General features: G+C 38.1%; 1 protein-coding gene and 1 pseudogene across 1 annotated transcript in view; both read right to left on the bottom strand.

Moving 5' to 3' along the window:
• Positions 1–17,778, bottom strand: part of LIMA1 (LIM domain and actin binding 1) — a 41,352-nt gene that overhangs the window by 16,038 nt on the left and 7,536 nt on the right. Inside the window, exons 2-5 of the mRNA XM_012653849.1 lie at positions 15,481–15,945; positions 6,381–6,465; positions 4,403–4,551; positions 1,679–1,786 (exon numbers count right to left, since the gene is read on the bottom strand). Of these exons, the coding sequence (XP_012509303.1) occupies positions 1,679–1,786; positions 4,403–4,551; positions 6,381–6,465; positions 15,481–15,945 (807 nt within the window). The remainder of the gene's footprint in view (positions 1–1,678; positions 1,787–4,402; positions 4,552–6,380; positions 6,466–15,480; positions 15,946–17,778) is intronic.
• LOC105814893 lies at positions 4,963–6,219 on the bottom strand (annotated as a pseudogene).

Consider the following 17,778-nt stretch of genomic DNA (forward strand, 5'->3'; position numbering starts at 1 on the left):
TTGCTCAGGCTGGTCTTGAACTCCTGACCTTGAGCGATCCACCTGCCTCGGCCTCCCAGAGTGCTAGGATTACAGGCGTGAGCCACCGCGCCCGGTCTATTCTTAAGAAATAATCTCCCCTTTAAAACATGGAAAAAACAGATAGTTTAACAAGAGAACTCACTTGATACATGACATGTGATCCGTGGACTAATGCTTGAGCCCACTGTTGCAAGGATGTATGCAATTTATTTGAGATTGTATGACTATGTAACACACGGCTATCAAATATTTTGTCTTATTATTTCAACATACATTTGTGATATGTTTTTATAAAATGAAGTGATTTAACTTTTCTATTTTTTTTTGGTTCAAGTCTATGAATCAAATTTTGTAGCCATCAGATACCATTTTTCTGTGTGCCTACTTTGATCCATGTATGCAGTATCTCTCATGAGTTCCTGTTAGTGTTCTGTCAATACATCATACTACTTTGTAAAGTCTGCTGTAGTCAGATAAGTTTGCAAACCACTGCTCTTAACCCACTTTAATGATCTCCTCACCTTTTGGAAGCCTGGCATCAAGGGTATCAATATGTGTAACAGCAACAGTGGCTTTTCTCCTAAGATTAATCACTTTAATAGATTTGAAAGCCCTTTCTCTTCATCTCATTTGATTAACATTTGATTAACATATTGACCGAAAGATTAAAAAGATTGGGTAATGGATTGGCAGAGAACATGATAAATTTGCTTGACATAAATATTGTTACATAAATACCCAACTAAGCCAGTCATGTAAGGATTAATGCATAAAACACAAATACGATTTGCTTAAAATCTTTCAGTGGCTTTCCCTTGCTGCACGGCTACATCCAAACCCTTAAGGGTGGCCTATAAAGCTTTTCCAAACCCTGGCCCTCTCCCTCCACCTGTCTCTCCCCACTGCCCATATGTACCACAAGCTCCATATAATAGCCAACAAATCTGCAATACCTAAGTAAGCTACCAGTTTAGTTTCCAAACCTCTCTTGTATCCATCTGGATTGCCCTTCTTTTTCTTACTCAATCTTCCCCTTATTCTTGGCACACATTCTTCAAGACTCAGCTCAGACAACACCTTCTTGAGAAAGTCACGTTAAATGTCCTTAGATTGAGCTTCCATGGCCCTGGATACCCCTCTCACAACACCTATCACACTGTTTTATGATAGCTAACCTATTATTCATCTCTCCTCTACTCTGTTTCTTTGCACATAAAGACCACATGGAATGGTTTGTCTATAGTTTTTAAGCTTAGTATTCCTTGTACTTAGCACAGTGCCTACCTTTCAAATACTTTAAGTGAAAGAATGAGATTTTCTTGCATAAAATGTACTAAATATGTACTTAAGAATATACAAGTACTTTGAAGATAATTATCTCTAATCAAACAGGTTTTTAAAAATCACTTCAGCTCTACACACTCTGAGTATCTGCTGAGCAAAAGACTTTTCCAATGAAGGCACATTATTTGGTCAGCTACAAGTTGCAGAACTCCCCAGCCAAAATTATGTGACCTGCAAAAAATGACAATCTGTCCTGGCAGCTGTTACCAAATTCCCAGACACCCTACAGCCTAGAGTTAGAACTTCTAATTTTAAGCATCTAATTTAGAACACATGCCTCCTTGGCAACTGGTCATCAGACTTTTCAACCTACCTTTTCTCCTTCCTGATGAGAGATGCAGACTTCAGGACTTGGGGGCACATTCTCCTTTTGCTCCAATTTATGAATTTTGACTTCACCACCACTGGCTTTCAACTCATTCTACAAAATAAAAATAATCTGTGAATTTTTTAAAAAAAATTCTCATCATTCCAGTCCTCTTCATAGCACATCTATTAAATAAACTTGGAATGTTAAAAAAAAAAAAAATTCTTCTAAGAGGCCTCAGGTCAAATCAAACCCCTAACTCTCACAAGCAAAACCCACTGACTTAGTGAAATGACAAAAGCAGCTTTGTGGACACATATCTCAGAGTTAAATTTTGGATACTAGTCTAAAACTGGATGCTCATTAGAATACAGACACAGACACACACACAAAGACGCACACACACAGATCACCCCCCCACACATACAATGTTCTTGTGATTCACTCTTCTAGCAGCAGAGCTTGTGGGAGTGCAAAGCTTGTGATTTTTATCAGAAAAAACCATTCTGGAGCAGGGGAAAGGAGATGCCAAGTGCCAAGAATTAAGAAAATATACTAACCATATACATATAAGTGCCCGCCTGGCCTGGAAAGAGAGACAGGGATGACGTATACATATAAAAACTGAATTTATATTTAATGATACCATAAAACAATCTTTTTTGTGGGACTTTCCAAAACATGTCTTTCACATAAAATTCATATATTGTACTAAATACATACCTGATTCTACTTTCTATAACAGAGCCTCAACATAAAAAAGCACACATCAACCCTGTCATAAGGATTAAGTGTAATCACATTCTTTTCCTTGCAAAAGGATACTTGGGGCAGAATATTAAATGGACTCATCTACTAAATATAAAATCAGCATAGAAGTAGATGAATAGGACATTTTCTACCTTTAGCCTGCTAGTAATTTAGCAATCTAGTACCTTTCGGTTCTCTGTGATTCTTTAGGCATGGGAGGAAACAAGTAAGTTATGGCCACAGGGCCAATGAGGGGAGTGTGGCTGACTTCCTCAGGTACAGCATTCCAGGTTAAGGCACACAGCTCCGGAGGTGAATCTACGAGTAGGAGCTGGCAGGCAGCACTGTAGAACACATGACAGCCAAACAACTCATTTCTGACCCCATCTCCAAAACCACTGTGCCAAAAGTATGTGCCTTTTTACGATCATATTCTGTAAGGGACCTGGGAAATTCTTTTGGGATGAGATAAAAAGTACTTTTTACAAGAATTTCTAAAGACTTTTCAACTCTTATAATCTCCAGAGCAGGAGAACTGTAATGCAGACACTCTGTTAGGAGTTTTAAAAAAGTCACTGAACAGGTTTTCCCACTTAGGGAGTCACCTGGTCAGGATGTTTACAGCAGGAAGGGACCGAGAAGCAGCAAAATCCTGTAACAAGAGGAAATTAAGCTTCGCAGATCACCTATCTCCTGACCTGCCTTCTAACAGGAGTCTAAATCTGCTCATTTTTCACACAGTGAATAACGAGCCTGTGATGTTCCACTTTGCTATTGATTTACACAAGTCATCTCTTCTTAAAACTACAGTAAAAAATCAAGATGAAATTATTCATTGCCCAACAAATGAGTCCACCAACACTACTGGAGAATTATGTAGGGGAAAGGTTTAACACCTGGAATACATGTTATGATTTCTAATACCCACACCAGTTTCAGTCTGCCTAGGAACAAGTAAAATTCTTCTAACTTTGTTAAAAAATTAGGATATCAAGCGATTAATGGTTTGTAATTTGAACTCTTAGAAGGAACAAATGTTTGAAAGATACATATATACATGTGTGTACATGTGTACATATGAATAAATGTCATTTAAAAGGTAACTTCAATTAAGCAGTTCCATAGCGTTGGCTTGTCAGTTAAGCACAGGACAATGTAAAATGAAAAGACCCTTCTTTCTATTTACAGTATCAAATTTTTGCACTTAGTGATCACTCATCTTCTTGTCATTTTTCTCCCTTTTTCTTATCCACTATTCCACCTCTTTAGGAAATCATTTCATCATAGGAGTAAAGACTAAATAGACCATATATTATATGATTCCTTTATATGAAATGTCCAGAATAGGCAAATACATAAAGACAGAAAGCAGATTAGTAGTTTCCAGGGTATGACAGGAGGGGCATTGGAGCGATCGCAGAGGTATGGGGCTGCTTTTCAGGGTGATTGAAAGGTTCTGGAATTAGACATCGGTAATGGTTGTAAAACCTTGTGAATATACTAAAAATCCCAGAATTGTATACTCTAAAATGGTGATTTCTGTTATGCGAATTATATCTCAATAAAAAATTGCAAAAAATACCCCACATTAACGTTGAATGCATCTGCTATTTTTCACCAATATTCTTCCTTCTTTCCTCAAAAACCAAAATAAAATAAGTGTTTCTGTTAAAACTAATAAAATACTACTTCTTTAACAACAATAAAAGATTAAGTAGAACAGCTAGGGAAACTCTTAATGACATGATTGGCTGAGAAAAAAAATAAGTGGGGTGGGAATGAGGACTAAGAAAGCAAAGTCAGGATTAGACCACGGTAAGAATTACAAACGAATGAGGGTAGGATTTATGTGAAAAGAGAATGGCTAGGGGACCAGGGAACGGACCAGGGCTCAGACATAAGGGTCTGGGTGACATTTCCTAGTCCCAGTACTCAATGACCATGTGCTAGATGAGTGAGTGAATGATGCAGAACACATACTGTGTAGTTGGTTGAACTGCTTTGTTTGGACACAGCTGCCTGGTACTTGGCCATCCGATCCTTTATGGAGGTTTCTGAGAGGCGTGGGAGTTCCAGATTTCGCCTATTCTCATTTTTGTCCGAGTTGAATGAAGAAGATGACAACTGTCCTGGAAGCATCCAAATAACATGTTTTATTAGAAGATAAAATGTGATTCAAATGATTTTGAGATTCTAAATTCTGGGCTATTGTAATCTAATGGCCAATTTCTTCTATTACAAGTACAAAGAAGGAAATTAGGAATATAATTGTCATTTATAAAATAATATTCACTCACTTTCCTAACATTAAAAGAACCCTTATCATAATTGAACACTGCATATTTTAGAACTCAATGCTGTTTGCATTTGCATTTCTTTGATTACTAGGAGGCTGATAATTTTCCTGTGTTTACTAATATTTTCTTTTGTGAAATGCCTACATATGCCCCCTTCATAATTCCATACTCTCAAGGTGTTAACGTTACCACTGGTAATGTATGATAACCAATCTTTTTTTTTTTTTTCCAATTTTAAAGCAGTCACTGTTTATTAACTGAGAAGATTACAAAAATAATCATGGTAGACACCTTAGTTTATCCTTTTAAAAAAAAGAAAATAGAGACCAGGCCTGTCTGTCTCCCAGGCTGAGCTGGAGTGCAGTGGCCTGATCATAGGTCACTGTAACTTCTAATTCCTAGGCTCAAGGAGATCCTCCTGCTTCAGCCTCCCAAGTCGCTGGGACCACAGGCGCACACCACGCCTTGCTAATTTTTAAATTTTTTATAGAGATGGAGTCTTGCTCTTTTGCCCAAGCTGGTCTCAAACTCCTGAGCTCAAGTGATCCTCCCACCTTGGCCCCCTCAAAGTGCTGGGATTACAGGTGTGAGCCACCGTGCCTGGCCAGTTCATCCTTCTAATAAGCCTGTTGATCTGGTCTTCTCTGTGGCCAGCATCTCCATCCTCTACAAAATTGTGGTCTTTTTCTTCATTCCACTTTGAGGAGAAGATAATTTGAAGGACCACAGGAAGTTACTTGTTTTTGAAGCCTTTTCTAACAATACAGATCTCATGAATCGGATCCTTCAGGCAGATGATACCATATTTATGAAGAGATCAGGCATTCAAAGTGTTATCTGTCAAGACAATTTACTTTTTATTGATTTTGCCAAAACCACGTTTACCTACATGCAATATATGGTTCTACAATCCTCAGCACGTTAACGGAAGCCTTGTTGAGCTTAACAAAGCTTCTGTTGAAGATGTGGTGAAGGAGAAGCTGCAACACCCTTCGGACCTTTGGATTCACACCACTGATACCTGTGATTCTGATGGCAAACCCCAATTTGGGTTCTGCAGGTACACACAAGTTGCCAGCTTTTCTTGCCATCCTAGCCATTCAAACCACAGTTCTGTACATCTGCCTATGTTCCTTGTGACAGCACTTAGCTTTTTCATAGATAAGCTTCTTCCTTGCCTTTCGAAGCATCTTTTGGGTAAACTTCTTTCTCAGGCACTAGACCTTCAGCTTTGCAAAATTCCTTCACTTTTTCTTAAGGGTTCTGGCACAGCAGGAACCTTTGTTTTCTTCTCTTTGACACCCTCATGGTTCCAGCCAGAAAAGAACAGGATAACCAACCTTGATAGGGGACATAGCCCACCTACTGAAGCCTTCAAACCCCAGGTGACTATGCAGCCACAACTGACTGTAGCACTTCACTTGTAAGCCCTCAAAGGTACCCTTAGGTTACCATAGGTTACCACTGACAAGGATAGATTAAAAATGCAAGAAATGCCATTTATTGAGAGCAACAGGATTTGCAAATGGCTTGTATAACAGACAGACTTCCTTTTAATTTGTGTCAATCTTCCTTTAAAAGCATTGGCTTTGAGTCCAAAAGGAATTGCTACTAATGAGTACTTCCTAGAGGACTTCACACACATGGAACTCCCTGCTTACCTGGGCCTATTTCCAAGTCATCCAGAGAATAGCTGTTTTCAGAGATTCTCCTTCCACCAGCACTTCGGCTTTGGGCCCGAAGAATCTGTTTGGAAAACAAACCCAACAATAAGCTTTGCAGAGAAGATGGTTAATCTTGATGCAATGTTCAAAAAAGCAGCTTGCAAATCTCCTTTATAAAAAAAATTCAGAAGAGATTAGATTTATATTTTTTATATTCCATAGATTTTTAAAAGATATTATAAATATCAAGCACTACATATTCACAGGTGCCCAGGGAAAAATAAGTAGCTCTATATAGGTAACGCTCTCTGCTAATCACCGCTTAACCAGCAAGCTTTGTAATTTAAACAGTCATTGGAGGGGGAATCCTCACATCCCAGATGATGACATGTCTTTCCAAACTGCCAGGCCCTCATGGCAGTATCTGCTGTTTCCTTTCTCCTCCCACTTTATCCCTGCTGCTACTGCCTTGGTTCAAGTCTTCATCATCTTATCCCTGGACTATTGCATTACATCTTTTTAATTGGTTCTTCTTCCAATCCAGTCTCTATGATGCTGCTATTATCTCAAATAATACAAAGTAATTATCCCAAAATATAAATCTATTAATATTTTATTTCCCTGTTCAAAACTCTTTCAGAATTCCCAACCACTCCTTGAATTAAACCCAAAATGCTTAGTATATCACAGAAGTCCTGTTCTAGAGCTGGTTCCTACCTACCCAGCTTCCTCTCTAGGTATTCCCTCCTTCATCCTTTACCCTCTAGGAAAAGCAAATTGCAGTGAGGCCCTGATACTGTAAATGGGGTTCCTTCCACCCAGATTACCTTTTGTCTTTCTGTTGTCTAGTAAATGCCTGTTCCTTTAAGACTCAGTGTAAGCACCTACCTCACCTACACAAATTTAGGTAATCTTTTCTCTGTTCCTGTGGTACCCTGGTCACACTTCTGTTCAATGTTTATCAAATTGTTATGTGACTCTCCCTCTACTGGACTATAAACTCACTGAGGGAATAGATCATGCCTTTTCATTCGTATATTTCCAGGACTTAAAAAAAAACGGACAGTACAGATCTTTGGAATACAGTATTTTGTGATTCCTGTAAATCATTACATTTATATTGCTCATATCTAGGGCAGATCTCCAATTAAAGTTATAAATTACAATTTTTAAGACTGGAAAAGTAACTCAAGAGAAAGCTATTTAGTGTCAAAGAATATTCCCAGACATAGTACACAAGGCGCATATCATGTTTATTCAGCTTGTAATGTGATTCTTCAACCAGATTCTATCATTCAAATCTCAATTTATTTCCAGGTAACTTGAAATTTAAAGATATACGAAATCCAGTATGACAGGAGATAAGAATAAAACACTTAGCACCCTTTTGAATTCAACATTAGTAAATAGTTATTAAACCTTTAAGTTCAATGGTCTAATCAACTTAACAATAAAGTTTAAGAAAGTAAACTATCACTTTTACAAGTTTTTTTATAGCCCCCTCCCCACCCTAGATAGAAAATATGTCACTTCAGAAATCAGAACCAAGGATTAGTTTGTTTGTACCACACCAAGAAGAATAGTTTCTTACAAATTCAGTATACATTTACTATAATTTATCTTCAGTCAGCTTTGCTATTTACATTAGTGTGTCTATTTTTAATTAAAACTAAAATATTCTGTAGCAACGCTAACCTTGCCACATCATACTCAGGCTAGTGGCACTAACATCAACTTCATCCCTATGTCTCACAGGCTCTTGCGCTGGGAGCACCCCCCCCATCTGAAAATGAAAATCATCAGCCAAGGAGGAAAGATAGGTGTGGCAGGATACCCTGCATCTACATTTTTTGTTTTGTTTTCAAACACTTCTCATTTGCTGATCATTAGAATAAAGAAAATTCCACAGATTTATCCCAAATGCTGCTGTACTAGAAGATAACCACTACAAAAATTAGAATTCTCAGGACTCAAAAAGGGAGAAAGCCTGGACATATACTTTTTTTTTTAACCAAAAGGAAATGCGTTCTGCATTCTTAATACAGGTATTTACATTCTGTCAGAGGTAAAGCTGAAGTACAATTCCAAGAATACGTGTTACATGTTGCAACCTGCAGAGAGCTCAGTTGTCTGTTTAGTTCTAGGTCCATATCCCTTTGCAGTCCCTTGTGAAGTCTCTGCACCAGTGTTACTGGGAGCACGGATATTTAGAACCAGAACACACATCCTGCCAGGGAAGAGGCTTTCTTTGCTTTTAGATGCATAAAATTTCCCATATTTGCTAGCTTTTTATTTAAATCCCTGGGTTAAATAAAATAAAGGCCTATGTTTTTTTTTAAAGCCTTTTGATCTATAGAGGTATCAACACTCTGAATTATTTTCTTTCAAGTACTAAAAAAGTGAATGTGCAAAGCTATTTGGTCTTAGAACTGTCTGAAATTCCATTATACTTGACTGTGGTTCTGAGGAGCTCTGAGATAAAACAGCTTTTAATGAGATCCCAGGTGAAGCACTGAGCATTACTCTCAATACCTTTCACTTCCAGACCACTCAACCATTACGAATAACAAGATCTCAAAGGCATTAAGATGAATTTTATGGTCCACATTTCACAAGTGGTAATCTGAACTACAGGAAGAAGGAGGGGTTTCCTCCAGTTTTTCTCAAGGAAGTAAAGGAGCACAAAACACAAACACACAACAGGAGTTCTGATACCCAAAATACTCTTCTGTGATATACTTTTTATCACATTTAAGTCCTTTTTACTCAAACACTTGAGGGAGCGTTAATCATTATACTGTCAAGGAAAGAGAAAAAGACAAGACACTCTAAGATTTTCTAGAATTTCCTAAGGCTTGGCCTCACCCCACCCCCACAAGTCCTCCTTCCTGTCAGCTGACTGTAACTCTCATTAGTGTGATGCCTCTTAAATATTTTCTGTAAATCCATAAATCGAACACACCAAGTACCAATAAGAGGATAAGAGTTTGAGGCTTTTACTCTGTAGTCTTCACAATTTCTTTTTCCTGTAATTTTTTAAAAGAAATAAAGTAAGTTAGGTTCTAAATAAGTAACAAAGCAGGATTTCCTGTCTCCTCTACTCCTATTTTCAGGAAAAATTCTCTCTAAAAACTGATTCTCAACACTTCAATTTACTGAGAATCTCCTACCTTACTCAGCCATTTCCTTCAACCTTTCAACTTTGACCTTCCTTTAGACTCCTTCATCCCTCCAAAGTGGAGAAGGGTGGCTTTTCGGGGAAAATGGAACTTTGCTGAATTATATGCATGGGGATCATGAGGTATAGATAAAACCTAGCCTTCATTTCTCAAAGTACTAAAGATATTCCTTCTTCAGGAAGAAGGAAAAAATGGAGTTCATTTAAGTAAAACAATACACATAGAAAGAGCACTAATCTCCAGGTGGCAGGATTTCTCTACATTTTCTGTATTTCCAAGCATTCTACAAAAATTATGTGTCAGTCTTTTTTTTTTTTTTTTTTTTTAGACAAAGTCTCACTGTTGCCTGGGCTAGAGTGCTGTGGCATGAGCCTAGCTCACAGCAACCTCAGACTCCTGGGCTCAAGCAATCCTTCTGCCTCAGCCTCCCGAGTAGCTGGGACTACAGGCATGCGCCACCATGCCCAGCTAATTTTTTCTACATATTTTTAGTTGTCCGATTAATTTCTTTCTATTTTCAGTAGAGATGGGGTCTTGCTCTTGTTCAGGCTGGTCTCAAACTCCTGACCTTGAGCGATGCTCCCGCCTCGGCCTCCCAGAGTGCTAGGATTACAGGCGTGAGCCACGGCCTGGCTAATTATGTGTGAGTCTTACAATTAGGAAAAAAGAAAAGGAAGTAGAGTAATATTTCATATCTATTAAATTAATATAAATAAATTAAAATGATAAAAACCAAATGCTGATGAAGCTCTGGGGAATGTGTCCTTAGATTGTGCTACTAGTGTTAGAAAATAGTACTATCTGAGAACAAGCTGAAAATATGTAAGAATAAATAAATCATATCTTTTGATGTAAGAAGAATGTTTAATGAATTACATCTTTTTTTTCCACTCCTCCCCACTCAAATTACATCTTTTGACCATGATTATATCACTTCAGTAATACACTCCAAAGAAAATAAAAACAAAACATTTCTGCCAAGATGCTTAGAGCTTTTCTATTATGCTAGAAAAGAATCTAATTATTGGAGAATGATTAAATAGTATAATGAAATATATTGCCATAAAAGGATAACTACATGAACTAGGAAGATACATAGGAAAGTCTATATAAAAAAGCCCAAACAAAAAATAAAGAACACAAAACAATGAGCATACAGTGACCAAAACTATGTAAAAACTAGTTATGTAATGATAAGGACTAAAAAGGCTCAAGAGTCTTGTGCACAATTGGTAAGAATTACTCTTTTTTTCCTGGCTTACTTAGCCTTTTCTTCTCTCTTCTAGTGAAAAGAGAAGAAAAAGGGGTGTGTGTGTGTGTGTGTATGTGTGTGTGTGTGTGTTGTTCAGATGACTATTTAATTTACATGATAAGAATAAGAAAAAATTCCAAACCCATAAGCTTCTAGAGTTTTAGTACAAATTTCTTGCATTCCAATGTATTTCTTCTGTTTATTGCCCTGATGCTTTTCTTTTTTTTTTTTTTTAGTCTCACTGTGTTGCCCGGGCTAGAGTGCCACGGCGTCAGCCTAGCTCACAGCAACCTCAAACTCCTGGGCTCAAGCAATCCTTCTGCCTCAGCCTCCCAAGTAGCTGGGACTATAGGCATGTGCCACCATGCCAGTCTATTTTTTCTATATATTTTTAGTTGTCTGATTAATTTCTTTCTATTTTTAGTAGAGACGGGTCTCGCTCTTGCTCAGGCTGGTTTCGAACTCCTGAGCTCAAACAGTCTGCCCGCCTCAGCCTCCCAGAGTGCTAGGATTATAGGCGGTGAGCCACTGCGCCCCGGCCTGCCCTGATGCTTTTCAGTTAAACATAAAATGTGGGAAGAGGGAGAGCTAATGTCTTTTGAGAATACAGTTGTTAACATGTTTTCAATTTTTCCCAGTTTCCTTAGATTTCAAAGACATGTAGGGCCATGCCAGTTGTTCCTATCCAATAAACAGTTATGTTAATATCCATGAAGATAGTGTTATATGGTAGGAGTACTAAATTTCAGTCCTGTTCTGATTTAATTAGCCATATGACGCTGGGCATGTCAATTAACTTCTCTGACCTCATCTGTTCTCATCTGTTAAATTGGATTGTAATATCCTGACTGAAAGCAGTGAGCTGGATTAAATAACCTCTTAAAGTCCCTTATGGTTCTAGGATCTATATGTCAACAATTTTGATGGGGATTCCTCACTCATTGTAACTCATTGATAATGAGTTAGAAAGCTAGAGGAAATGACTCTTTTATATATTCATCTGGATATATACCTACGTTGTCTAATTCAGGAGTATAATAGCTGGAAGATAGAGGTGGCTATATTAGTATTTGAGGGGGCCAGAATGACTTCATCTGCCCCCCAAAGATCATTGTGGCATTTCTTTTTTCTAGTAATGGTAATAGGTTACATTAATTCATCTACCACACATTCGCTCATAGGAATCAGAACTGTCATATTCAACTAAACCACCTGACTAGAATATCCTATCTGACCTGAATAAGCTATCTATTCACCAAAGATAGAAAATAAGTTATTTGAGTTCCTTTTATTTAATAAATACAAATTATTGACCACTGGGGGATAAAAACAAGCTCACTTTGAAAGAAATTATAGGCTGGGGAGTGTATAGATTCATATATGACTATTATAGGGAGCATGATATAAGCGTCCAAAAAGAAGTAAAAAGAAAATTCTGTAGGAAGAAGAGAAGAGTGAAGTTAATTTTATTTGGAAGAAATTGAGGTAAGGCTTCACAGTCTTGACAGACCTTAAGGAGTAAGATTCAAAAGGTAGCACTTGGGAGATGGACATGAAATTGAAAGAATAAGCAGTAATCCAAGACTTGAGTGTAAGATCGTCTATGAAACTAGAAAGACAGGATGAGCTCAGACTGTAGAATACCTCAATATTAAATATGCATTACTTTTGAGGCATCAAAAGTTCCTGATCAAGGGTAACATAATTTACAACTATGTTTAGAAAAATAAATAGCAACAGTGTGGAGAAAGGATGGGAAGAAAGAAATGAGAGGCCGATGAGAGAGGTTGTAGCAATACTATAAGCAAGATGTGACAAGGCCAAACCATGGAACTGGATATGGGACCAGAAAGAACAGCCCATACCTGACAGATGTTTGGAGGGTGGACTTATTTAGAGGGCTTAGGAAGTGACTGACTTCAGGAGAAGGAGGCAGGCAGGGAAGAACTGATTCTCAGACTTATAGATCAGAAGACTGGGTGAATCGTGATGCTTTAAAGGACAGCAGGGGTAGAGCAGGTTTTTGTTGGTAAGATAATGGATTCTTTTTTAGCCTTCTTGAATTTGAGGGCCTAAGGGATATTCACAAAGAGATGTCTGATCTGACAGGAAATCAGAAATATAGGGCTAAAGCTTTGGTTAAGATTTCAGGATTAAAATCTAGAGTTGGGAACCACCTCTTAGAGTCAAGGAAACAGATGAGACTACACAGGGAAAGAGAAAAAGACAAAGCAGAGACCGGGAAGAGAGAAGTAAGCGGACAAGAACAGAATCTGTCTCAGACAAAAGGGAGCAAGAGACACTAAGTGAAATTCAGGCCAGTCAACTTCACCTCCTGTAAATAACTCTGATAAAAAGATTTAGGAGGATGAGACATTAGACCATCTATTTCCATTGACTATGTGCTCCTTCATCCCACTTCCCTAGTTAGTTGAGATTCAGTCTGGTTCTCTAAAATTCAATTACAGAACCAGAGTCACACAATTTGCACCCAATGTATTCATTCGTCACACTGAAGTACTAATTTGTTAGCTCTGAGATATACATTCTTGTATAATCCTGCTCCTGAAAGGATTTCTAGTGTCCTTACCATACTTCTCAGAGATTCCTTACAAAGATCCAAATAGGTAACTTCTTGATGAAAGCCTTATCCCTGTTAAAACTGAAATTAAGTTAACAATAACCATAATCTGGTTTCAAACTGATTAGTTATTTCTTAACCTAAAGAAGACCAAACTTTTCTTGACAAGTTTGATTGAAATATTAGGTAAAACTTTTTAAAGTAATCTAGACTGTTTTCAACATGGATAATGATGCTTGGATAGAAACAGCTATAAAAAACCAAAGATGGCTATGCTTTGAACTCCCTAAGCAGTCCATTAAGTAATAAGTGACTAATCAGGAAATAAAAAATGATATACACACAAAAACAACCAAACCTAAAGAAGCCCAGATGGATCTTAGAACTCTTCCATCTTCCTATACCTTTAGCAATCAAGTTGCCCAGTGCCATCAGCGATCCAGTAGGATCTTTATATAGGAAGTATAGAGAGCCTCTCCCGCCAAGCATAAAGAGATAGGCTTGTTCTGACCCATCTCTCCCTAGACATCTATGAGAAAAGTTTCTCATCAGATCCTTACACATAATCAGCATTTTTGTTTGCTGCAGTCCCAGTCATTTCCTACCTTAGGCCAGTTTTGACACGCACCAGCCTTTTGCACTGAATCTACATTGTGTGTGCTGGCATGACATCAGCTGTCCTGCCCCTAGCAGGGTCTGTGAGGAGGAGACTTACAATGGTGCTTTGAGTCACAACAAAGCCCCTTCCTCTCTATTTAAAGATTTCTGACATTTTTCCCTTCTATTTAAAATTCTTCTTCCTATTTAAATAAAAGAAACATTTTATTAAAACTATAAAGGGGAAAGAGGGAGTTGGCAGGACTAGAAAACTAAAAACTGAGAGGGAAGAGTTTCAGAAAAGTTACGAAACTGCTTTGTGGTTACATCTCTTGCCAGCTGGTTTTAAAGTAGAGCTAAAGCTCATGCACAGAAAAGATAGAACAAATCTCCAAAAATTCTTTCTATGTCTTCAAACATGATCCCAAACATTCAAGAACTTTTCTAATTCTAAGCAGAGAAGTGACTGGCACTGCAAGTTATGGGAAGGGATTGACAATGTCAAACCTAATGTAACTGAGGACTACAGGATGAGTTACCTATATTTTTTTAATCTCAGAAAGAATGCTTCAAACTATTTACAGATATAGGGATTTGAGCCAAATATTTAGCTTAAAAATTGAGCTTTCCCATCTAGATGGAATCTAGAGTAAATGATGGCTTTGCTCCCCCTCAGATCTGTTTATTTCATTATAATGACTGTTGTAACAAACCATCCCTGTGTACAAAGCCAGATACGTAGGAAAGTATGAGAAAACTGGAAAAATTTACCAGCTCTGCGGCCTCTGGACTGTGTTATAAGTCACCAGCATATGTAACTCATTTTCTAGTTAAGTAATTCCCTCTGGGGACTCGGTCTGCAATCCACATGAAGGATCAAATTTCATTAGCAGTTGTAGGAAAATGCAACCCGTGCATTTGCAAGTCAAAACTCCAAAAAGATAGAGCTAGCCTGGCTATCTTCATTGATTTTTCCTGGGAGAGGATTTTAGCTGATAGAAAACATTTGTTGGAAGGCACAGATGAGGAAGTTGAGAAGAGAAGGGATTCAGCTAGCAAAGAGACAAGTAAGCCTCAGTCTCAATGTTAAACTCTGGCTTTAACACTCAGTCTGCAGCTGTGTCCAAGTAGAGAGAGATTCAGCAAGTAATTCCACCCCCAAAGCTCCAAATGACAAAAGGCACAGGAAGACAAATTAAAAGGGCAAGTGTACAAAAACACCCAATCCAATCAGTATCAAATGTTCTTCATTTCTAGATATTAACTCGAATCTCAGTAGGAGCTGGATTTAACATGAATTTGGGTTGCAGACTCGCAATTCTTAGCATCTATGTAAATAATTCATTTGAGACTTACTAACTCATCTAACTCAATCAAAAGACAAACTGACCACATATCTGCCTCTACTCAAAATGTCTAGATTAGAAAAATAGCTTTGTTTAGAACTTGAATTGTCTTTCTCAAGTTTTAAACCCTCCCAGGTCTTACCTTGGTTTGAGTTGGTTCACCTTTCTCAAACATCATCTTTAGCCTGTTCAGTGGAACATTATATTTCTCTATTTTGCCTGAAGCTTCTGTGTTTTCACTGATTTCAGATTTTTCTACTTCATGCCTGGATTCTCCCAGACAATTTTCCATTTTTTTACTCTCTGTTGAGTGGTCTTTAAGATCCTCACTGTCCTTGATGCGAGGATACCGATACTGAATGTGGGCTTCAGGAGATGACCCGAATTTAGGTCTGGGGTAAATTTGTTCCTCTCGGTCAGCTTCGGCTCCAGAAGCAGTGTTGCTTGTCACTTGAGCAGGAGGATGGTCGACTCTGTGCCTGATCTCGGTGCTGCTGTTTCGAAGAGAGTCTGTGTGAGACTCTGTTCCCAGCCCTGGGTTCTCCCACTTCTTCTTTAACACAGTCAGGGTCCCCCTTCTAAAGTGCTGGGGAAGATTCTCAGTGTTCTATAAGAACAAGAAGTAAGTGCTAGTTATAACTTGCCTGCTGAAACGTTCAAACATGTTGTTCTTTGTAAAATGAAAGTTAAAACTCCAAGCTGCTCCTGGTCCACTGCTGTTTCAGACAGCTGTGAACGGTTACAGCCTTGCCACATGGAGAAAGCATCCACCCCAGGAGAGGGAGAGGGGAAAAGAGAAAAAAGTCAGAAGCTGAAGCAGGAAGTGATAAAACAGGATAGCCTTATAAGGACAAAATGAGAAGAAAGGCGAGCCCATCTCTAATGATAGTTGCATGGGAGACAAGAGATTTTTATCCAAAGATTAATGGGGAAAACAAGAAAGAAAAAGCAAAATACCAGGTGCTTTAAACACTGTAACTGTGCATTAACAAAAGTTCATCATTACATGCTTTTTTTTTTTTAAATAAAACAAAGATGCAGCAAAGCTGAAACTATACGAAACCAATAATTATGGGTAGGAACATCAAAAATTGAAACTATTTGTAGAAACCTCAAGAAGTCACCAGACTTTTCCAAGTATTTGCATAAATATTTAGTTATATCTGACATAATTTACATGCATATATGTGAACAGTCAAATTTTATCTTTACATAAGAATCCTCTTTTTTTCCTGCTCTACATGTTTACCCATGTATAAAGTCTCAGTTATCAGAAAATTCACTGTTTTACAGATCCTTTAGTGAAAAATATGCAGGCTTCAAATGAAAACACCACCACCACTCACTTTCATGATCAAAGGCCACACATTTACACATCTAAGAGACCCACTTTTATCTGGGTCCAAAATGGAATTAATTTATACATAAGACAGATTGAAAACAATCTGGAAATTGCCTATTATTGTTGTTCCACAATAATAGAGGAAATATGCTTGCTGAAGTAAAATTAAATGCTCATACTTTGAAAGTACTATACTCCTAAATAAACTGAACAGCACCACCTTCCCAACAAATGGCAAACTCCAATACCTTCTTATTCTCCATTCCTGTAGTCTGTGACTCATCGGTCTTTCAACTAAGAAAGAAAAAACAAACAACCCAGGACTGAAAGACTTCGGGGAATTAAACAGGATTAGCAGCTATATTGGGAATTAAGTCTCTCACCCTGTTACTCTTCTGAATACACTATGAGAGCCACTTCATCAAGTAGCAACAAGGCTTGAAAAAAATGTGATAGAAGAACAACTGCTTGATTCTAGTGTCTAAATCTTAGCTTACAAGATGATCCACTGGGGGAAGCATGTATTATTCAGAGATATAAGAAGCATCAAAAGTTTTATTGCTGGAAAAGAGAGAATTAAAAATCAGCTCCAGAAGCTGGTGCTACCTTAACCGCCAGCAGCACTCTTGGCTCTGCATATCTCATGCCACACAATGGATGAGTCACCTAGGCCTCCGACTTCACCTGCCCTACCCTGCCCGCACAGGAGCCCAGAGAAGCAAAGTGGCATTGTACCTTGGGAACTGGACACTACTTTTCTCAGACACATATCACGTGATCAAAGTATACTTACTGACATGGAAAGATGCTCAGAAGATACTTTTGAGTGGAAAAAGCAAATTATAAGACAGAATGATCCCATTTTGTAATATGCATGTATATTTATAAATATAAGCAGAGAAAAGCAGTCTAGAAGAAAAGACATCAGGATGTTAACAGGTTATCTCTGGACAATGGATTATAGGTACTTGTATTTTCTTTTTACAATAAACGTGTGTTCATTGTAATAAAAATGAATGCAGGGCCGGGCGCGGTGGCTCACGCCTGTAATCCTAGCTCTCTGGGAGGCCGAGGCGGGAGGATTGTTTGAGCTCAGGA

The sequence above is a fragment of the Propithecus coquereli genome, unplaced genomic scaffold, assembly GCF_000956105.1.
Source record: "Propithecus coquereli isolate 6110/MARCELLA unplaced genomic scaffold, Pcoq_1.0 Scaffold111, whole genome shotgun sequence".
NCBI lineage: Eukaryota > Metazoa > Chordata > Mammalia > Primates > Indriidae > Propithecus > Propithecus coquereli.